At 41.5% G+C, this 21355-nt stretch overlaps 1 protein-coding gene across 3 annotated transcripts in view; it reads left to right on the top strand.

Moving 5' to 3' along the window:
* The window catches only part of wwp2 (WW domain containing E3 ubiquitin protein ligase 2), a 56035-nt gene extending 36052 nt beyond the window's left edge, over nucleotides 1-19983 (top strand). For 2 of the 3 annotated variants that reach the window (XM_084364238.1, XM_084364239.1), the window contains exons 11-24: nucleotides 3565-3619; nucleotides 5405-5486; nucleotides 6921-7049; nucleotides 8508-8586; nucleotides 9552-9623; nucleotides 9799-9887; nucleotides 12286-12445; nucleotides 14980-15113; nucleotides 16000-16140; nucleotides 16266-16386; nucleotides 16985-17089; nucleotides 17196-17292; nucleotides 18258-18330; nucleotides 19155-19983. In XM_084364238.1, the coding sequence (XP_084220364.1) occupies nucleotides 3565-3619; nucleotides 5405-5486; nucleotides 6921-7049; nucleotides 8508-8586; nucleotides 9552-9623; nucleotides 9799-9887; nucleotides 12286-12445; nucleotides 14980-15113; nucleotides 16000-16140; nucleotides 16266-16386; nucleotides 16985-17089; nucleotides 17196-17292; nucleotides 18258-18330; nucleotides 19155-19254 (1437 nt within the window). In that variant the 3' untranslated portion in view covers nucleotides 19255-19983. The remainder of the gene's footprint in view (nucleotides 1-3564; nucleotides 3620-5404; nucleotides 5487-6920; nucleotides 7050-8507; nucleotides 8587-9551; nucleotides 9624-9798; nucleotides 9888-12285; nucleotides 12446-14979; nucleotides 15114-15999; nucleotides 16141-16265; nucleotides 16387-16984; nucleotides 17090-17195; nucleotides 17293-18257; nucleotides 18331-19154) is intronic. The other variant, XM_084364240.1, reaches the window with a different exon arrangement.
* The last annotated feature ends 1372 nt before the right edge of the window (nucleotides 19984-21355 follow it).

Here is a 21355-nt window from a genome sequence, read left to right as displayed (position 1 = left end):
TGTTCTGCCTCTTTCTTTTTTTCTGTTTTTACCTCTGATCATCCTCTACAGCCCTCAAATCAGTCTTTTGCTCCCCTCACCTTCGCTCAGTTGCCTCCTTCTTCACCCTCCCTCTCCAACTTTCTGTCCATTCTCGCTGGAACAAGGACCCTTAACAGCAGCACCTGAATCAGCCCTGTGTTTTATCACTTGCACCACTGAACAGAAAACTCACACACGTCAACAGGGCTGAATGTCATGTTCACTTATGTTTACATACAAGCCGTCAGTGATCATGTTTCCATAAAGCACATTTGTAGGTGGTTTATACCATGAACAGACAATGAACAGAAGTCATTCAAACTGCACTGATGTTTTGTTAACATGTTATGAATGAAGGAACGTCCGAGTGTCCCGAAATAACGAGTGTTATTTACTCAATGTTGCTTTTGTCTCTACAGTCTATCTAGGCATAAATAAATACATTTATAATTACATCTGCTGCTGCTAGCTTAGATGTAATAGAGCTAGGGCTCTGAGAAAAAGGACAAATTTCGAAGTAAATTTTGGCAGAAGTATCATGAAAGAGCTGTGTGTCACTACTGCTATTATGTTGATAAGCAGCCAAAAAGTACTCCATTCCGTTTAGTTGTTTTTGGGACACGAACATGCACCCCTCCCTTTCACCTATGCAGTAACTTTTCCTCGGATCTCTCTTTCCCCCGTGAATATTCAGATAGATCGTCATTTACAGAAGGATTTCTAAAACTTAAGCAATAAAGTTTAGCAATTATTTGCATATTCAGGTTTTGTTGGTTTTCTATATGTTATAATAAGTGATTTGGAGACATCACCTTGGGGCTTTGAGATTGTGATTGGTGAAAAATGTCCGACATTTTATAAAGCAAACAATGAATCAGTTAATCAAGAATATAATCTGCAGATTAACTGAAAATCTTTAGTTGCAGCTCATCCACATCTCACTGTGTCATTATAAGACCCAAGGAAAAACGTATCGTCAAACCAGCTGTGTCTGTTACCAACAATCATATTGGTTAGAGTATTAGGAGAATTAGGAGAAAGGTGCAAATATTCACCCCCATGCACTGTGGTATGATCAGTTGGCGAGTGAGCATCACTTAATATGAGATAAGAAACAAAATAATCCTTTTCAGATGTATTCAAACATAATCTGTGTTTAAATCTGTGTGAAACACACAGATGAGCTCCCATGTTTCCAAAGTATTTCACTGGCTGATGAACTCACTGACCTTGAGTTTACTGGAATCCTGTTAGACACTTTCTCTCCTGGTGTACACGCATTTGCTCTCTGCAGATGTGGGAAACTAGTGGCGAGATGTTTTTGCAACAGAAATGTAACCAAAGTTTTTATAGTTGTGTAAATGAAAAGCTTTACTAATGGGTCTGTACATCTCCTGAAGCCACATTGGTGTTCTAACCTTTTGAAAGCGACCAGCTGAAATCGCTGTTTTCACCTGTGGTGCCTGGCCTTAAAACAGGCCTTTCTAACGTATTCCTTCCAGATCCATAACACCCAGCCATTATTTCACACGTTTCTGTCAGCATGCTGCTTTTCCCTCTCTTCTTCTCCCTCCCTTGTTTTCTCAGTCTCTCTTTCTTCTTTTCCCTCCAGCCTTGCTCTGTCTGGAAGCTGCTGAGGAGCTGAATGGTCAGAGCCAGGATGAAGTCATCATGTCTTTATATCATTATATTCTCCTTTTACCTTTTTTAGTCACAGAAAACCCATAAGGGTGGGGCGCTGGGGCATAGATTGGCTGTCGATGGGAGCGACACACGCGCACATGCACACACATACACACACACACACACACACCCACACACACACCCTTTAACCCTGTTATGTGCCCACTCTCGCTCCTCTAGCAGGCCCCGTCCTTTCCATCCCAACTCCTTCAGAGTTTCCATGACAGAGCTGTTTTAAATGGGCACAGTCACATTTCTTTTTGGGAAATGCTGCGAAAAGTGACGTTGAAGTTTGATGGATAATGCTCTACTTTATGGCTTCTTAGGAAATAATCATCACTTTTGTGGTGCAGCATGTCTGAGTGAAAAAACCCTTTGAAGGTCCACCAGCTTTAATTTGGAAAATGGTGGTTCTGGTCTTTTTCACCTCAGTGTAGCCAGTGAAGGACAACAAGCGCTACCTGTGCTGCCAAAACTAGCCAGGGAAGCCACCAAAACTACATTTTCCCACATTTTTGACAATGTTTTTAATTTGAACTTGAATTTTCGTCTATTTTTAAGGTTGTTAAGCATCTTAAAATCAACAAATAGTGTACCCACTTAATTATTTATAGCACCAACTCAACATTAGCGTACAACCAGCGTAACATGGTGTTAGCGGGCCCTGTGCTCTGCTTAGTGGAACACTTGATGATTTTGAAGCAACACACCTAAAACCGCCTGTTTGATAAACATCTTTTAGCATGAAAATCCAGCAGCAGCAGCTAATTCCTAACAAGCGTCTTTTCAGCTACTTTTCCACTCAAGCTAATATATTCATGCAGGTTTGTGTGTGTGTGTGTGTGTGTGCGTGTGTGTGTGTTCCAACATAAGAACATACACATTGACTGTTTGCCACGGACAAACTTTCCACACTGTGGCACACACACACACACACACACACACTGAAAAAAGTGTGTGTGTGAGTGCAGGCTGAGTAAACCCCACAGTGGTTTCCAGGCACAGGGTGAATAAAGGTGCCTTTTGTCAGGCCCAAGGTGGATTGGGGCGGCCGGAGAGGAGGCGGGGCGGGTGGGGCGGGGGTGTCCAGTCTGGAACAAGCATGAATGTTCCCTCAGTTCCCTCAGACATCGCACTTCCCTGCCTACTTTCACAGCAGTGTTAGAAGAGAGCACGAGAAAAGAGGAGGAGGAGGAGGAGGAGGAGGAGGAGGACCTCGGGGTGGGGTAGGGAGGGGTGCCAGGGTGGAGGTGGAGGAAGAGGTGGGGTGTATTTGAGGAGGTGAGCGGGAAGCCGGGGGGGTGGGGCTTGCATCCAGCCAGTGAGCTCATTGGAACAGCGTTGTTGTTTTATCCTCCTACCGAGCGTGTAGTTTTTGGAAGGCATACGAGCCACCAGCCGGCCAGCTCCCTCAGTCGCCCCTTACCGCTGCAGCAGAGAGGAGCCACCCCCACCCCTTTCTGCCCTCAACACTTACACACACACATACACACACACACACACTCCAGCCAGCCTGACTTACCCACAGGTATCATCGCTGCTTTCGTGAGTTAGCGTGGTCAAGCAAAGACTTGATTTTCCACGCTTGGGACAGCTTTACTGAGTGAGTTTTTTTTTTTTTGTTTGTTTTTTCTTTCTCATCTGAACTCTCATTGGTTTTCCCTCATTTCTGTATTTTTGGGATGGTTTTTCCCAACCTTTTCCTCCTCCTCATGCGGTGGTGAAAAACAGAGTGGACGGACTGAAGAATTTCACGTATCCCGTACAACAAGGACAAACACTGAGAGAAGGCTGCACAGAGAGGAGAGAGACAGAAAGGTGTCTAATCGGATTTGTTTTGTCTCTCTGTTTCTCCCTCAGCCGTCCGGAGCTCCTGTAGAAAATGATCCTCTGGGCGCTCTGCCTCCTGGATGGGGTAAGTTTGCCTAACACACTCCTTGTACACACACTCCATACAAAGATAATCTCCGTGAGGGATGCTGAACTGGTTTAGAGGTTTGGCTTCTGTCAGTAGACTACATTTTGGTTAAACTTTGTCTTCTGTACCTGCAAGTGATGTCTGGTGTTGAAGCAAATCTGATCAGTCAGTACTGGACTCTAAAGTCTGAGCTGTTTTCAATCAAACCCTGAAACCCTCCCCAGTCTTACCAGTAGTGTGTAAGTATTTTTGACAACTCATGTCAGTAGTCAAGAGTCGAGCCATGCAATTGGTTGATATATAGACATCGGGTTCTTGATTTAGTTGACATCTGCCGCAGTGACGAAGCGAGGTTTAGGTGAAATGTTGCAAAACATTTGTAGCATGGCAGCGTTTTCTCTCCTCACAGAACTTTGAGAACATTTTTGATGATTTTAAGCCTTTACACAACATCAGAACCAACGTTAATTCTGTGGCTCTTGGGTCTCTTGCTTGTAGTCCCCATTGAGAAGATCAGTTGTTCATTGATAAAATTATGTCTCCACTCCTGATATTAATTATTATTCCATTGTAGAAAATCTGGATAAAGCGGCTCTCGGTTTTCTTTTCAGTACTCTGCTCATGTTATACCAATTCATCACTGTACGCACTGCCTTTACTGTAAAGTCCACAAATTACAGAGGCCACATTATTGATGGGACTCTTCATCATCCAACATTTTCCCAAATGAGTAATGTAATCGGATCCATGCAGAATCATGTCACACACATTCATTCATTCATAAGCTGCTGGCAGCTCCTGTCCCACCGACATTCTCACAGACTTCATCACACGGCCGTGTTCTCTCCAAAAACCCTCACTCCCTGCCCATGATGCCTTTTCAACATGTTGCGGTACCTCAAGACGAAAAACCTCAATTATATCACTGGCTCAGATTCGCTTCTCTGGCGCGCTCATTTTCATCTGCGGTCGCTTCCCTCGTTTTTTTTTGTAAGGCTTGGATTCAAAAAGACAAAGATGGGAGAAAAGAGGGAAAGATGGAGGAGAAGAAAAAGAGACAGTGGCGAATTAAAGAAACTAGAAAGTAGGGGGGGTTCAGACTCGATAGTAAAGTGGGGGTGGAGTGAGACGACGAGAGTGAGAGTTGCAATGTGAGCACTACTGTTTCTGGGCCCTCCACACACTCCTGTTAATGAGAAAAAGATGTCAGAGCGATGGAGGAAGGAGGATGGGGCACCAGCCACTCTCTCATGAAACCAGTGGCCTACCGTATACACACACACACACACACACACACACACACACACACACACACACACACACACACAATTTAAATAGAACATTTTACACTCTTCCATAAGATTGTATTCTGTGTTTAAGGTGCTTCCCATTTGGTCATTTATCTACGCGTCACCTTTTTTTAATGAAATCTTGTCTCCATGTACTGTATTCCCAACGACATGGTCACTTTGACTCTCACCTCAACCACAACCTTAATTCCAAACACACTCACACACACACACAGACTAAGGATTGCCCTGGTGAGGTATTCAGAACAAGCTACAGTGAAATACCACACAAACTTGCTGGTTTTCTATCACGGGGGTGAGATATTTTTGCCTCTTTGGCCCAAAAGAGAGAGCGAGCCCGGACACTCAGGTGATCCCTCTGATCCCTGACCATTTATTGTGGAGTTGATCCCAAGCTTTTTCCAAATCCTCCAGCTTCAAGCATCGCAAATCCCATAAAACTCTCACTTTTCTCTTCTGTTTGTGTCCACAGAGAAGCGCCAGGACAATGGCAGAATATACTTTGTCAATCACAACACGCGAACGACACAGTGGGATGATCCTCGGACCCAAGGGTGAGACTGAGAGACTGTAGAAAAAGTACTAACTTGGATGTGTGTTAGTGTGTGCATGTGTTTGCCTGCTTGTTAGACAGCATGTCGCTTTGGGTGTGTGCTCCTACTGAGAAAGATAGGGAGACAGAGGGAGTCATCAGCTTTATGATATGTACGTTTCCCACTGATCAGGGAATTTAAAGAGGCATGTTCCCAAACATTTGACACATTTTCTGAGGCCCATGTATACAGGAACATGGCAGAATTTATTTAACAAATTGACGGTTCTTAACTGAAAAAAAGCAGTGGTAAAAGAAAAGAAGAATTCTAGTTGTTCTTTAGGTTATCTCACTGCTTCCCAAACTCTAAACATCCAGAGATGAATTTGGAAACTATCCCATGATCTGTCTCCTCTTTATTTGACCATTTTTCTGGCATCACCCTATTTCTTTGACATTTAAACCCTTCCTGAGCTCTTAAAATTACTTTCCTCTCACCTCATCATTCTAATCGAACCTCTGTCAGCCAGTCGGTAAGATGAAGTAAATGTTGCACATCGCAGACTTGCAGGGCATCTATATGCCATTATAAGGGCTAGCTGGCGATGTGGTTACTTTTGCCTCTTATCTATTTAAAGGAGCAATTCACCCAAAAATTAAAAATTCAATCATTATGTACTCAGCCCCATGCTGATAGAAAGTCGGTTGTTAACAAAACATTTATTGAGCTTCACAGCAAAACAGTGTTACAGCATTTTCCTGAACAAGTGAAGTAGATTGGGATTTGTTTTAACATGACATAAAAAACAGCTGCGGAAAAAAAAACATAAAATGGCTCTATACAGCTTCCAAGCCTCTGGAAGCCCCAATATCACAAATTGATTTGAAATTTGTGTGGTCGAGCTTGTGCATCCACTTCAGATCAGGTGCATGTTAACACTTTTAGCTTAGCAGCTACAGTGAAGATTACAGCTTAAAAATGGGTGTAAAAGACATCACCCTCTGTCCTCTTGGAGAGTTGAACTTGGGTGTGTAGGAGAATGTTGCAACACTGTTTCCGGAAGCTCCGGAAATGTCTTTTAGGATTCTTGAGAAGTGTTTTATTTTTCAGAAACACTGACACTGACACTGTGATCTCGACTGTAATGATAATACAGGAGAGACACAAACTGCAGTAAGAGTTGAACAAGGAATTCTTGGCCACATTCAAAATACTGTTCAGAGTCACCACTCTTAATGAAAAAAAAATAACATTTTAAAGTCTGATGCCTTTGGGATCCTCAAAGGAGATAAACTCCACCTGAGCATGGCCAAAAATGTTGTACCATGGCAGGGTTTATATTTTAGTGTCAAGGGCTTTAGATCCACAGGTTGGCAGGGGAGGTGTGTTAGTTTCATCCCCAGGACGGGGCCCCTACGGCTGGGACCGTGCTCACTGCCCCTCTCCCTGTTGCAGGATGATCAAGGAGCACCCCCTGCCCCCGGGCTGGGAGATGAAGTACACCGCCGAGGGAGTCCGATATTTTGTGGACCACAACTCGCGCACCACCACCTTTAAAGACCCCCGACCTGGGTTTGAGTCAGGGTAAATATTCTCTCAGCCCTTCCTCCCAAACCTGCTTTTATAGAAAATCACAGTATGTCACCGACTGAGGCAAAGACATTCTGAGGAAATGATCTTCACGCCATCAAAAATCCTAATTAATTGAACTAAATCAACTTCTTTTTCAATTTTGAAATGATTGCACAATGAATTTGCCTAAGTCTGACATAACTGCGTTGCAAATATTAATTTAAACATTCCCCCCGTTTTGTGAAAACCTTACAAGATCATGAGAAAGGTCAAAACTGTATTTTAGAGAACATCATCTTTTTTTTATTTTACTTGCATCTTTGAGGCCATGTTCTACCTATTGCCTTTCATTTCTTTCCCGAGCTTTAACACCAATATTTTAACAAAAAGTCATATCTTATCACAGCAACATGTTGATGCTAGCACACACTCTTACACACACACCTCTTCCCTCAGCCTGTGGATGTTTGCCTTGCCTTGAAGCAGTCTCAAATCTTACCACAAAAGTCAGGAGAATGTGCAGATGTGTGACAACAGATCCACTGCAGACTGCACTGGCATGTGTGTGGGTGTGTGTATGTGTGTGCGCTGGTGTTTGTGCCTTTCTTTGTTCATATTCGACATGCAAGTGTGTATAAGCTTATGGTGTGTGTGTGTGTGTGTGTGTGTGTGTGTGTGTGTGTGTGTGTGTGTGTGTGTGTGTGTGTGTGTGTGTGTGTGTGTGTGTGTGTGTGCGCATCTACGAGCTGCCTTTCCTGCCGATATCTGAAAGTATTTTAGGCCGGTGGTCTCCTGAAGGAGTCTGTACTGTTTTTACACAGGATCCTGCAGGACTGTGTGTGTGTGTGTGTGTGTGTGTGTGTGTGTGTCCGCGGCCAGCTCTCTGCCGCTGCGGTCTTAATTTCCTAACCCAAACCAAGATGTGCCTGGCAGCGCGGCGAGCACAAACCCGACACATTAGGGGCCTCCTTCTTCTTCTCTCCCTCCATTTCACCCTCTCTCCTCCCTTCCTCCCATTATCTGTCTAACTCTCTCGCTCTTTGTCTCTGTGTCTCGGCCTCTCCTGTGCTGACAAGGCACATATCCAGCATGTGTGTGCAGTGGGTTGGTGGAGCTTATACTAACACAGCTGCAGGCCCAGACTCACCTCTGTACGAGAGACCCAGACGCACCGAGTCGTTTTTTAGAGCAGAATGGCTGCTGTGAATTTAATATTTACTTTGAGTGTCTGGCCTGAAACCTGGAACATCAGGGCTTCTTAAAGGAGACAGAAATGTTTCAGTTGATCAGCTTTCAGTTTAGACCCGAAAACATCAGACACCAAAGAAGTCAGTGTGATTGTTTTAGATGATTAATTATCCAGTCGGGATGCCTCGTGGATTTTGCTTAAACAGTGTAAAATCAACTGTGTCCCTTTCCTCTCTCTCCCCCCGAATGTGTGTGTGTGCGCGTGTGCGTGTGTGTGTACAGATCACGGCAGGGCGGTTCACCTGGTGCTTACGACCGCAGCTTCAGGTGGAAATACCACCAGTTCCGTTTCCTGTGCCATGTAAGTGTTAACTGGAGTTTGAAGCCACCATCAAACTCTTGGTGTCCATTCACCTCACCTTGTTTGAGTTTGGGTCTGTTCACCCAAATAGTAAAAAAAAAAAACATTTTATACTTGTATATGTATTCCTGTATAGTAGAAATTCAATTTTTCAAAGCTCTAACTTCCATAGACGAACCTCCACTCACTTCCATTGTATTTTGGTGAAGGCAGCAAATAAAGCAAATACTGTCTGCCTGGCTGGATATCACTACCGGTAGATCAAGGGGGATAATAAGTGTTTGAGTCAGTAACCTGCTATGATCGTTGCCTTGTTACAAACTCTACTACATCCAAAAGTAAACTAAATAAGTTTATTAACACAGGGTGATGAGAAACACCAACAATGAACAAGTCCTCCATTGTTATTGGGAGTTGTGACACGATGTCCATTACGCACAATGTGTTTTTTTGATGTCCTGATTCATGGTGCAAAAGCTCAGAAAAATTGACCCTGGCTTTTTCCGATGCGTTTTATTCCTATTCGTTGCGAAATAGCCGGGACAAAAACATTTATAAAACATTTATTGATTGTGGAAAAAGTCACCCCAATGTGTAAAGGCCTTAAAGGTCCAATTTGTAAGATAGTTGATTGTTGAGTTTCATTCCCAATCCGTCAAATGACGCTTTGGGTCTGCGGCAGGCGTGACCTTGTCCGTATTTCATGATCTAGGAAACCCAAAACATTATTATCTGATGTGTTTTGAATAAGACTCAACAATCAACTATCTTACAAGTTGGACCTTTTAAGGATCATAACTGAATTAGGGTTGGAGTTAGAGATGAGAATTAAGAGACTTGTGGTGTCCAGCAGCTGTCAATGCCCCAGAAGGCTTTTCAGGAGGTCAAACTGACTCAAACTTATGTCTGCGTATTCTGTACTCTAAGGTCATTCTAACTTTTTTTTTGTTTTTGTCTCTGTCCAGTCCAATGCCTTGCCCAGCCACGTAAAGATCTCTGTGTCCAGACAGACACTGTTTGAGGACTCCTTTCAGCAGGTCAGAGATGGATATATCTATTCGACACAAAAGCTAAGGAAGCTGATTGTAATCTGATAAATTGCCTCCAGTGATGTCACTTATGGTTTAATTGCATTATGGGTAATGTTGGCATTCTCTCTGTATGTTATTCATGTATCATTTGTTTATAATGTTGTATGTGTGCTCTCATCAGATCATGAATGTGAAGCCATACGACCTTCGCCGCCGCCTCTACATCATCATGAGAGGCGAGGAGGGGCTGGACTATGGTGGCATCGCCAGGTGAGAGAAACAACAAAACATACCTTTCTTCTTCTCCTCACATTCTCCTAACATTCTGTCATTTTGTGAGTGATACTACAGGTGTTTTGTTTTTTTCAGGGACTGTTTTTATGTCATATTAACCTTTGTTTTTAATGTTGGTGACGGTGATGGTGTGTTTCTCCTGTTACTGCCACTTCTCCGTTTCTCCACCAGCTTCCTCCTCCAGTTTACTGCAGTTCCAGGCAAAATGAAAAACTAGTTTAAAAGATCCTAAAAAATGTTGGTAGAATGTAGATTGGTGTGGCAGAGATTTGTGTGTGTGCAGATGAAATTCTCACTGGTTGCCAGCAGAGGTCATACTGTAAATTGCTTAACACCCCTTTTAAATGTTGCTTCCTGAAACCATAAACACCTCCTACCCTCTTGCAACATGTCTGTCCTCCTTCCCTTACCCCCCATCCCTCCATCCACCCATCACATGTATTCATCCTGCCCCCTCCGTCTGCTGTGTTCCGGGTCTTCCTTCCTGTATATGTTGTTAATTTTCTGTTGGCGGTGTTCTCATTTTTTCTGTTTGGTTTTGCATTGTGTCTCTGTCTCCGGTGTCACGTCAGTGGTTTTACCCTATGGTAGGTGACATCATGCTGTTCTACCACAGGGTAGAACCACGGACGGGATGTTGGGAGGTGTCTGCGTCCGTCCGTCCGTCAGTCCATACCCTCCCATAAACCCCAAGCAGAGAGGCAGGGGCCTTGGGAGCGCTTGGTTTTGGTGCTGCAGCTGGTGGTGGTACTGCTGGTGGCCCTCGTTCTCTCTAACACGCATCCTTACACAGTCTGTTGTGTCTTTTTATTCTGCCCTGTGTATTTATCCTTCACTTTGTATGTTTTGTCTTCATATAATTTTTGTGTCAAGTTTGGTTGTAGGATGTGTGTAATTTTGTTGATGTACTATAAATTCTAATTCATAACGCTATCCAGAGTAGGTTGATAACATTCTTATTTTTTAAAGCTGAACAACAGAAGACCGCCGTAGAAAAATAGCCCAAATTAAGAGAAAATAGTGTCTTGTTCTAATTAAAGAAATCATTTTACATTCTAGGAAATATCTTTATTCCCTTTTACCAATATTTAGATGACAGCTACACAGCTAGCCTTCCTCTGTACAACAGCCGTAAAATGAGGCCTACATACCTCTTTCGGCCACTGATTAACGTGACGTATCTGGTTTGTTTGAAGATCCAGTGTGTAGGATTTAGTGGCATCTAGTGGTGTGGTTTCAGATTGCAACCAATGGAATACCCCTCATCTCACCCTCTCATATGGTGGCCACTAAAAACACAAAAGGCCCTCTGTATAGCCAGTGTTTAGTTTGTCTGTTCTGGGCTACTATATCAATCAATAAGTCAATCAATCAATCAATCTTTATTTGTGTAGCACCAGTTCACAACAAAAATGTATCTCATGACACTTTCCTCATGTCGCCAAGGCAACCAGCTTGGACTCCAGGAAGTTTCTGGCTTGACATGAGAGCAATCTAAACAATTATTTTAATGTTATAATTACTCAGTCCATATGCCCAAATGTAATTCAGTATTTATAACAAGTATTCACAGTACTTGAATACAAGATTTCAAAACTTTTATGAAATTAGACATTATTAAAACTATTATACTACTATAAAATTAGACACATTAAAACTGTTTTTATGTAATTTGATTGTACTAAACAAATCAAATTTGATTTGACTCAGAGCTCAGTGTTGATTTTCTTCTTTACTGAGACTTTCCCATCACATTTACAACACGGATATTTCAAAATACTTAATTAGATACAGAGAAGAAAGAAAAATGATCACATACCAAATTAAGTGCCAGTGACACTAAATCATCTTCAGCGGTGTAAAACCTGCAGGCAATTGAGAGGAAATTGACAACTCCAAGCTCACTTTACTTAAAGATAGACCTGCCTGAATCTGACAGTCATCCCTGGGATGAAACAAACTGAGAAGCAGCATCTCCTCACGTGTCACTCCTCTGAAGCAGTAGGAATAACTGTGTTTTATTGTCACTTTTGTTATTTTGTTTTGTATTATTTTTGTATTATGTGTTTGTGGATCATGTTCTGTCCGTGCATTAAATGTACTGTGATAATTGTTTTGTCTGTATTTGTGACATGATGTCTTCTTTTCTCCATCATCCATTTGCCACTTACCAACCAGACCATGATTAATTGATGTTCTGCTCCTCCACTTCCTCTACTCTACAGTCTTTAATTAAAAATGATTGTTCCAACATTATGCACAACATTTTTTAAATGGAAAATGATCAAGCATGTGCACTGACTACTGGCATGATTACCATACTTCATCACATGTTCCTCTGCTGTAATAATGTTTCCGTCCTGTCGCTCTGCAGGGAGTGGTTCTTCCTTCTTTCCCACGAGGTTCTCAACCCCATGTACTGTCTGTTCGAATATGCCGGCAAGAACAACTACTGTCTGCAGATCAACCCAGCCTCCTCCATCAACCCCGACCACCTCACATACTTCCGCTTCATCGGACGCTTCATCGCCATGGTGAGCTTCACTTTGGAGTAGTTTGTTAAAATCAGACTTGAGATTTGATTTGTCCTGGGCACTGTACTGCAAAAGGCAACACATGTGTTTGGCTGTTTTATTGTTACTCCTTTGTGTTTTTGCCTCAAGCACATGTTTAGTGACACTGAAAACAGCCTTCTAACTAACTAACATGTATGATGGGTAAGAACCCAAACAAATACCTTATTCCTTATTCAACTTGTTGCATTTTCATCGGTGGTCATTGTCTGAGCTGTCTACACAACTCAAAATGCAAAAACTATCCCACTGACCCAAACGGCCTGCGAAGATGCCTGCTGGTGGAGGAGGCTTTTCATATATCTGAAAGCTGCAGAGTCTCACAGTGGGCAGCAGTTGATGATCATTTTCATTAATGATTAATCTGCTGATTATTTGCACTATTAATTAATTATTTAGGATATAAAATGTCAAAAAACTGTCATCCCAATTTCCCAGAGCCCAAAGTGACGTCTTCAGATTGTTTTCACTGTTTCAACCAACAGTCCATAATTAAACAGCTCTTCATTTACCCTCATAAATGACAAAGAAAAGCAGTAAATCATCAGATTTAACAAGGTGGAACCAGCAAATGGTTGACTTTTTTAAATAAAATGACTGAAACGATTAATCAACTATAAAAAAAAACAAAACTGCTCTTGTCACAGAGCTGTTGTGTGGCTTATAAACATTCATAGTAAATTCAATCTAAAAGTAATAATTCAGGGCTTTCTTCATTTTGACAAGAAAACACTAGTTCAATTCCTTTTTGACTTTTAATTCAGTTTTTTCATTTTAACTGTCCATCTTTTTAAGAAGAAAACGTAAAAGCCATGAAACGAGTAAGTTCAGGTTTGAGGTTAAATTTTGCACACAGACACAGAAAGAAACAGTCTTATTCTTTCTAATATATGAGCAGAATTTTTTACTTTTTTAAGCACAGTTGTTGCACAACAGCTGTATCCAGAGATTTTTCCCTTGAATGATCAGCACAGACAGAAACATTGTGTCCACATGTGTGTGCTGACATATTTATGAGTTGTTTTTGAATATATATTTTGTGGAGCCTAACTCCTGATGAGTTGCTCCAATGGCATAGTTCTGTCTTTTGTGGTTCTTTTTGGGCATTTTGCCGTAATTTGATAGTGACAGTAGAGATACAGACGGAGGTAAACGTGCAGCAAGGGTCCCTACTAGCACTATATTGTTTTAAAGATGTGTACAGTTCCACAGTTTGTAACCTTCAGTAACATGACTTACAGTATGTACTATAATGTCTCTCTCTTTCTGGGATCAACTCCAGAAAGCTGTAAGCCCCAAAAACCGACACCCTCCACCCCTCCTTCCGTCTGCCACCCCACCCCTCACCCACACCATGACCTCACTGCCGCACCCAGCCCACACCCGCCAGCAGCTGCCTATATTTAGTCCTAAAATGCACTTTGCTGACTTGCCTTATAAAGATGCTTGTCTCTACCAAACCACCCTTACTGCCTCCTTTTCTTCCTGTCTTCTCTTTTCTTTACCTTTTCTACTTTCCGTCTTTACAGCTCACTTTCCACCAACACCCTCTCCTCCGTCTATAAATCTTCCTGTCTGTCTGTATGTGTGTCTCGCTGGCTGTGAGACAGACACATGGTCAGGATACAGCAGGACAGAACAGACTGTCACTGAGTCAGTCAGCGGGTGCCGGTGTTGTTCTTGGCTCTTGCAGCTCTGAGCCCACTGTGGTTTTTATAACATTAAACAGCTCTGTCTGGCTGAGTCTACTCACTCTACCTCTCTGGGAACACACACTCAATGAGGGCAGATGATGACTTGATTCACAGCTGTGTGAATGTGTTCAGTTAGCGTAGTGTTTTGTCTCTGTATCATGATCTAATCTCAGTGACCCCTTGTGGTTTTCACCATGAAAATAACGATAGAAGGTGCAGAATAAATCACCGGAATGCCATTTTGAAGTCAGACGTACACGACTGCAGCTACAATTGAGACAAATACATATGTCACCTTTTGTTGCTGCAGCTGTAGAAATACATAGATACTGGCACAGACATTACATGAATTATGAGTTGTGGTTTGGGCCCAATAATCAATCCTCATTTGTATAAGCAGGTGTGAAGCTTTTGCTTGTAAATGATTGAGGAAAAGAATTCTCACAAGCTGCCATGATTGCAAAATAAAAGGCCCATTCATGTTTCCTGTTAAGGTGACTGGCTGTTAAAGCATTTCTGACACTTGAATTGGCATGAAACAATCCCTGGTGAATCATCAGCACAAACACTGAGCCACGGAGAAGAACATATGTGTCGTTTGTCAGGAACAAATGTGAACCATATGTCACCAATGGCCATACAATAACACTATAAAATCACCAAATAACAGCAGAGGAAAAATACTCCCCTCTCGTCTACTGTGTTTGATCCAGCGACTCAAACCTGCCATATCATCAGGTTTAGTAAATACCAGCTGACATTCCTTATTGTGGTTTCTAATGTAAGAAATCCTCCCTGCAGGCTTTGTACCACGGAAAGTTCATCGACACCGGATTCACGCTGCCATTCTACAAGCGAATGCTGGACAAGAAACCCACACTCAAAGACCTGGAGTCCATAGACCCTGAGTTTTATAACTCCATCATGTGGGTCAAGTAAGTAACACAGGACAGGTCATCTCTGAATGTGTGTGGTTTTGTCATTTTATGCTCTCAAGCACTGTTGTTAAAAGTATCCAAAAGTCATACTTGAGTAAAAGTAAAGATATCGTGTTATAATATCAACAGTAAGAGTAAAAGTCACCCATATTAATGGTACTTAAGTGAAAGTCTTAAACTATCTTATATGCAATGTACCTTTGTATCAAAATTCAATTTTTCTCAATAAATGAACATAAATATCGAAATTACAAGTAAAAGTCAATTATACATATTTACATGAACAGTATACATATGATATATACTGGGGGTCAACTGATTATAGGAATGGTCCTCAACCTATTTGAGTTGCAACACCCCAGAAAAACCCCCCCTCCCCCCAGCAGGGAGACATTTAACTCACAATCCTGCAAGTGCCAAAATGAAAAAGATCAGATCAGAACTTACACACACTTTAACCGTCACAAAAACACTCGATAAAATCTATTTTAAGGCACTGGTACAGGCACTGTAATGTAAAAACTATTCTCCGGTCTAAAATATGTTATTATTTTCTCCACAACCATCTGGTAACCCCCTGAAATCAACTTGCAACCCCCAGGTTGAGGAACAATGGATTATCAGACAATAAAAACATATTTTAATCAGCTGGATCCACATCAACTGTGGAAAAATATCTTGCAATGTTAAAGTCAGAAGAAATTCCTGGATCTGTCCTTCTATGCGGATCTGCACCAAAAGTTAATGAGGAGAGATCTCTAACCCAGTGCCTAAAAGGCTGAGTAGCAGGAAATTTGTAATGTAAAGGAATTATCTTTCTTGCAAGAAATGGCGCAAAGGCTGTTGCCTGAAATGAAGGTTGTGTTTCTGTGTGCGTGTCCAGAGAGAACAACCTGGAGGAGTGTGGCGTGGAGCTGTATTTTGCACAGGACATGGAGATCCTCGGGAAGGTCTCCACTCATCAGCTGAAAGACGACGGAGAGAACGAGCTGGTCACCGAGGAAAACAAGGAGGAGTACATCAGGTATGTTTACGTAAGCAGTGATAACCGCAGAGAAGAATGGTGAAATGTAATTACAAAAGTGTAAGAGAGATGCTGTCAGCGATGCAGACCAAACCATAAAAACCAACCACTCCTTCTTCCCTCAGCCTGCTGACAGACTGGAGGTTCACCCGCGGGGTGGAGGAGCAGACCAAAGCCTTCCTGGACGGCTTCAATGAGGTGGTTCCTCTGGAGTGGCTTCGCTACTTCGACGAAAAGGAGCTGGAGGTGAGGAGGAGTGGGAGGGCCAGGAAGGCTTTTTAAAGTCAGAAGAAATGTAATAAATGTAAATTCAAATTTCCTGGATCTTACTGAACCGAGTTTTCCCTCATATTCAATGAACACTATGAGGTGCTTCAGAAAAAGACAGATTCAAGAAATCAGAACATTGAATTAGAACATTGGAGCTATCAGTTGATACTACCTCATATCGCCTAAATGGCTGTCTGTTCCTGTCCGTTTCTGTCAGTTAGGTAACACAAAAAAGGTTCTCTAAGATTTAAATGTTAAATGGATGAATTGAGACGCAGCTGTAGTGAGTCCCGACTGTGGTTAAGTGTGTAAATAGCTCCAGATCCTGATTGATGAGCAGTTTCTCCTTGACTCCTGCTGCAGCTGAGCTTTCATCTAAATGAGTCCATATCCCAGCAGACACCCAGTCTATCAGAGACAGTGTATTAAATTAGTCTGGAGTCCAGATGGGACGTTCTGTGACTCACTGTTTCACGCTGTCCTGTCCCATGTTGTCCTCTGCCTGCTGATGAGTCAATAAAGGACACAGCGCTGCACTGACGGGCCTTTAAATGTTTGTGTGTGTGTGTTGCAGCTGATGCTGTGTGGGATGCAGGAGATCGATTTGGCTGACTGGCAGAAGAACACCATCTACAGACATTACACCAAGAACAGCAAGCAGATCCACTGGTTCTGGCAGGTACGGGACACTCTGTGGTTCATTGAGCGCAAAGCTTGATCTAAACACACAACTGCATGTGTTTTGGTGTGTATGAGTACTGATGTGCTTGTGTGTGTTCCTGCAGGTGGTGAAAGAGATGGACAACGAAAAGAGAATCCGTCTGCTTCAGTTTGTAACAGGAACCTGTCGGCTGCCTGTTGGAGGCTTCAATGAGCTCATAGGTACACAACACTGATCCACACAAAACATCCAGGACTTCTCATTGTCATTGTCCAAGTTTTGAGATATCAGGATATTTGACATCAGCAATGACGTCTATCATTTTGTTTTGTATATTTGTTGAGATTCCTGTTTTCTGAGCATGCTAGAAACAAATTAAATCATCAAAACAAGGCAGCACAGGGCAAAAAGGAAAGAATGTCGCACCACCTAAAGTACCATATCAATCATTTTTGATAATTATATTTTCAGCAGCACTAATTCCATCAGTACAAACCCAGACTGGTGTCATACTCACCTCCCCGCTGCTCTGTGTCTCTTCTCTGAAAGAAGTGCTGTCTTCATTCACCTCAGTTCCAGTCCTGATTCATGTTATGAATACAACTCAGAACTAGAGTAGTTTTTTTCACATTAAACATATCCAAGCCTTCCCATTATTGGTGTTATGCTGAAAGCTTTTAATGTGAAAAATCTAAACTAGTTTTTTTTTTGTTTTTTTTCTAGTTTTTGATATCTTAATATCAGTCAGGAGAAACGGAAAAAAGAGGAAAAACTGGGAGTACTAGGTCGATAAAATAGTAATTTCAGAGATGTTGGGTATATTTTCGTTTTTAGAAATCTTGATTTGTTTGGGGAAGAGGGTTTATTCTGGACGGATTGGAGAAACCAAACTTTGGCAATACGTGTCACTGCTGAAAAAAAAATGCAAATCTAAAATTGAATTTAATTGAATCATGACACCCCTAATTTTACAGTTGGCTGCAAGTAAATTTACCTCCTTTTTTTTCCTATGTTATTTTTTTTACATATTATTTTAATACTGGCTTTTATATGATAATTTTAAATTCATGGTTAAAATTATAAAAACACAAGTTATATACTTAGACAGATATGATGAAAAACATTTAAACTGATATTTGATGAAATACTGTAACTTCTTGTTTTGTATTGTTTTTCTACTCCCCAGGAAGTAACGGTCCCCAGAAGTTCTGTATAGACAAGGTGGGGAAGGAGACTTGGCTTCCGAGAAGCCACACATGGTAAGCTGGTGCCTCATCTGTTCATGTTGTCAACATTGACTGAGTGATGTCCTTAGAACAGGCTGTCTGCAGGACCTTAGACCTTAAAAGGTCTTAAAATGTGTTGCATTCATCGTTATAAATATTAGGCCTTAAAAGTCATTAAATAGTCTTAAATTTGAGTTTTTGAGGTCTTGATTGCCACAAACATTTTATCTGATTTCATTGATCCATCTTTTAATTTCTTTGAACAAATCCAAGAGCACAGATTTCCACATCAAGTCTTTTTTCTACCATGTGACCCTAAAGGGGCTCCATGAATACAGACTGAGTCAATGAGGAAATAAAACAGCATGTCTGGTTCCAGAGGGAGGAGAGAGAAACTCAGGGCCCTGATGTGTTCACTATAGTCTGGACTGCTCACATGTGCCACCTGGTGGTTGTTGGTGCAGCTAATGCAAAATCAGCTGGATAAAATAGAAGTCCCCCTTCCTTTTCTGCCGTGTCGCAGCACCTTAAACGCCGCGGTAATTGCATCATCTGAAAGGAGAGACATCTTTAAGTTTAACTGACAATCCACAAATCTGCAGCTGCAGACTCCTCTGCTAACAATTAAAGCTACTCCAGTAAATAAAGAAAAAATTGCAGGATTAACAGGCTAGTGTAGAAAATCTTGCTACCATGAATAGTATCAAAACAAGTGTAAAAAACTAGTCTAAATCTTGAGGATTAGAACTTGAAACCCAAGGGGATTAAAAGAGCAAAGAAACATGAATACATTATTGTGTACAGTCTGATCACAAAGAAGAAGGACCAATATTGAACTACGTGTCTCCTCCTCACAGCTTCAATCGTCTGGACTTGCCGCCCTACAGAAGCCTAGAGCAGCTCAGAGAGAAGCTCCTGTTCGCCATCGAGGAGACGGAGGGATTCGGACAGGAGTGATGCAGGAAACGGACACGAGATGGATAAAGGAGAAGACTTAATTCAATGGGATTATTTTTGTTCTTAATATTATTATTTTGCATTTGTTAATCACAGGGCTGAGGAATCACCTTGTCATCTATAGCCCCTCACCTAGGGGAGGATCGTGTTTGTGAACTGAATCATGCGATAAAGTTGAAGAGTGAGAGACAAGAACGTAGAGGAAGAGTGTGTACGCTTATCTGTGTGTACGTGTGTGTGGTTGCTCAGATTAATGCCGTTGTGTATATGCCTATAGATGGTGTGTATGTCTATGTGGGTTTGACAGGATGGCACATAGAGAGAATTATATTTGACTAGAGTCTCACCCCCCACACATACACCTCTACTCACTGCTTAGAAACGCACCAAAACCCGACCACAGGATCGTTTTAATGTCAGAAACGACTCACAGCAACAGCACAGCAACAATGCAGTATAACATATCTACCAGAGAGAAATACATTTTTTAACATTTTAAAGTGACGAGAGTGAGAGAGAGAGATGGAGAGTGTGGAAGAAAGACAGGCAGTGTATGAGTGCATGAGTGTGTCTATACGAGAGACAGAGAGCTGTTATTAAGGACTAGTGCACCTCTGTTACAGAGGCTAGAGAGATGAGATGTGATTTTATTTTTTATTTTTCTGTTACTTGTGAAATTCAGCATTTTTCTCCTGTACATAACTAAAATAAATGAGATTTCAATCTTGAGTTGTGTTGATGCTTTTTTATGAGAAATGACGACGAGGCATGCTTTAGGGACATGATAGTAGGGGTTAGTTTTGTTTTGTTTGTCCACCAAAAAAGCAAAGACAGGCCTAGAAACTTTCCCTGTGACACAGCCAAAATAAGTGATGGAATGTAACTAAGTACATTTACTCAAATACTGTACTAAAGTACATTTTTGGGGTATTTGTACTTTACTCAAGTATTTTCATTTTATGCTACTTTATACTTCCTCTCCACGTATTTGATAACTTCAGTTACTAGTTATTTTGCATACTGAATGCTGCATCAGAGCCAAACTACTGCATTTACATTTTTTTTTATTTACAATCGCAGGTTTCCTGCTCGGGCCCTAATAATACAACTCTAATTTTTTTCTGTGATGTAATGAGTGGAACACAAACTACTTTGTCACAAAAAACAGTCATGAAGTTTGCTTCAATAATGAGTTTATTATGGGTCTTCTGAAAATGTGACCAAATCTGCCGGATCAAAAATATACATACAGCAACTTGAACAACATTTTGGTGATTATAGAAAGTTGTGTGAATCAAATGTTCTTTGCAGCATGGCCTCTTAACTTCTTCTGACTGATTCTGATTGATAACAGCTGGTGACTTTTCTTGGCCCATTTTAATAGGGCTTGTTTGATACACCCATTAGACTCAGCCACAGACGCTACAATGGGAAAGTCTAAAGAGCTCAGCATTGATCTGAAAGAGCACATTATTGATTTGAACAATAATTCAAATCAAAGCAGTTACAGGACCCAAGATGAACTGTATAAACAATTGTTTGTAAGTATAAAGTGCATATTACAGTTGTGTCTCTGCCACAATCAGGAAGAAAATGCAAACGCAAAGGCCAAATTGAATTAGAAGCTGCTGGAAGTCAGTGTCCACGGTCTGTTGTGTCTTGCATTGCCATGGGCTGAGAGGCTACTGTGCAAGAAAGAAGCCCCTGCGTCAGACACAGCACCTTAAAGCTCTGATCATACGGACAAAGAAAAAAGCTTCTGGAGGAAAATTCTGTGGTCAGATGAAACAGAAACTGAGTTGTTGGCCACAATGAGCAGCAATATGTTTGGAGGAGAGAAGGTGAGGCCTTTAACCCCAAGAACACCAAACCTACTGTCAAGCATGGTGCTGGTAGTATTATGCTGTGGGGCTGTTTTGTTGCCAGTGGATCTGCTGCTTTACAGAAAGTAAATGCAATAATGAAGAAGGAGGATTATCTCCAAATACTTCAGGAAAACCTCAAATAATCATCATTATTATTATTATTATTATTATTATTATTATTATTATTATTATCATTAGGATGTATATTTTTGAGCCAGCAGATCTGATCACATTTT

This window comes from Pagrus pagrus, assembly GCF_965226575.1.
Source record: "Pagrus pagrus genome assembly, chromosome: 10".
Taxonomy (NCBI): Eukaryota; Metazoa; Chordata; class Actinopteri; order Spariformes; family Sparidae; genus Pagrus; species Pagrus pagrus.
This window is presented reverse-complemented; position numbering and strand designations above follow the sequence as displayed.